The sequence below is a fragment of the Seriola lalandi genome, unplaced genomic scaffold (assembly GCF_002814215.2).
Source record: "Seriola lalandi dorsalis isolate HSWRI2012SDOR001 ecotype SW California unplaced genomic scaffold, Sedor1 jcf7180002054901, whole genome shotgun sequence".
Classification (NCBI taxonomy): Eukaryota; Metazoa; Chordata; class Actinopteri; order Carangiformes; family Carangidae; genus Seriola; species Seriola lalandi.
The window spans coordinates 7,948,758-7,950,223 of record NW_019525453.1 but is presented as its reverse complement, the minus strand read 5'-3'; the positions used below and the strand labels follow the sequence as shown (position 1 = coordinate 7,950,223).

General features: G+C 45.1%; 1 protein-coding gene across 1 annotated transcript in view; it reads right to left on the bottom strand.

Moving 5' to 3' along the window:
* Positions 1–1,466, bottom strand: part of LOC111672555 (ribonucleoside-diphosphate reductase subunit M2-like) — a 5,159-nt gene that overhangs the window by 3,246 nt on the left and 447 nt on the right. Inside the window, exons 2-5 of the mRNA XM_087180331.1 lie at positions 1,343–1,411; positions 544–690; positions 317–433; positions 2–109 (exon numbers count right to left, since the gene is read on the bottom strand). Coding sequence (XP_087036457.1) covers positions 2–109; positions 317–433; positions 544–690; positions 1,343–1,411 — 441 coding nt within the window. The remainder of the gene's footprint in view (position 1; positions 110–316; positions 434–543; positions 691–1,342; positions 1,412–1,466) is intronic.

The following is a 1,466-nucleotide window of genomic DNA, read 5'->3' as shown; positions in this document are numbered from 1 at the left end:
TGTCGATGAGGAGGCTGTACATCTCAGAGTGGATATTCTCCATGGCGATCTGGAAACCATAGAAACACCTGGCTTCTGTCACCTGCACTTCCTGTGTGAAGCGCTCCACCTGGTGGTCACAGAGTGAAACAGCAAGATGAGGACACAGGCTGGTTGATGTTTAAAACAGAATCACACAGCAGCAGCAGGAGACGGTGTGATGCCTGACAGCTGTTCAGATGAACTGGGGAGCCAGAGCTGATCCCAAACCAGTAACACATCAACAATCACCGTCCTGCTGTCAGGGATGTTTCAGCTTAAGGCCGGTCGTCCTTACCAGGTTCTCGTTGACGATGCCGTCGCTAGCGGCGAAGAACGCCAACACGTGAGAGATGAAGTACCTCTCCTCGTCCTTCAGAGACTCCCAGTGCTGCAGGTCCTTCGACAGGTCCACCTGAACAAACAAGACGTCAGCATCACATGAAGGTGACCACAGCAGGGTCACAGCAACACTTCACTCCTGCAGTACTGCACACTTGTGAGTGCAGCGGCGTTCATGCGTACCTCCTCTGCGGTCCAGAACGAGGCCTCGGCCTTCTTGTACATCTGCCATATGTCGTGGTACTGGATGGGGAAGATGACGAAGCGACGAGGGTTTTCCTTCAGCAGCGGCTCCACCTCACTGCTGCTGCTCTTCTTCACTGCTTTGGGCTGAAAAACCAACAATGTCAACCACAAACTCATTGCTACACATTTTATAACTGGTCTGATGACGCTTTGATTTTGATGCTTTAATTGGTCAAATTTCACTTGGGCTGCTTTCAAATTAAACCGTGGTTCAACACAGTTTAACGCATAATGCTGGGGTTGACTTATTAATCGAAACCTAATGTCTCAGATAATATTTGACACACAAATGCCAGTCAGATAAATGCTTCACATCTTCTACTAAATGCACATTTTGTATTATATGAAGATTACAACATTTATGATTATTGATCTAAGATCAGCTGTTATTGATGAGAACTTATCCAGTGTTGATAATAGTTTGCATTTGACTAAAACCTGCACACATCTATGAGAAAAATAACCTCTCATTGCCAAGACTTTGTCATGTTAATGTTTTATAAACTTTCTAAATGTTAGCAAACGACCTCTGATGAATAAATCCCGTAGGAGCGACAGCTGAGTTTTATCAGCGACAGCTGACTGTCCACGTTGGCGCCAGAACCGACATTTTAAGCGCCATATGAGCACAATACACAAGCAAATTTCGGTCACTGACTTTAATATGAATATAGATCATTCATCTGGTAGATTAGTTTAACATACTGAAGGTTTCAGTAGATTTTCAGTCACTTACCTCAGCATCGTCGAAGATTTTCCGCGCGGTTTTAGACGCCAGGATGCGGGTGGTGTTCAGACTCGGAGGCTTTAAAGATAAATGACCAGAAATCATTAAAGTGACCAGAAACTAGTGGCAATAC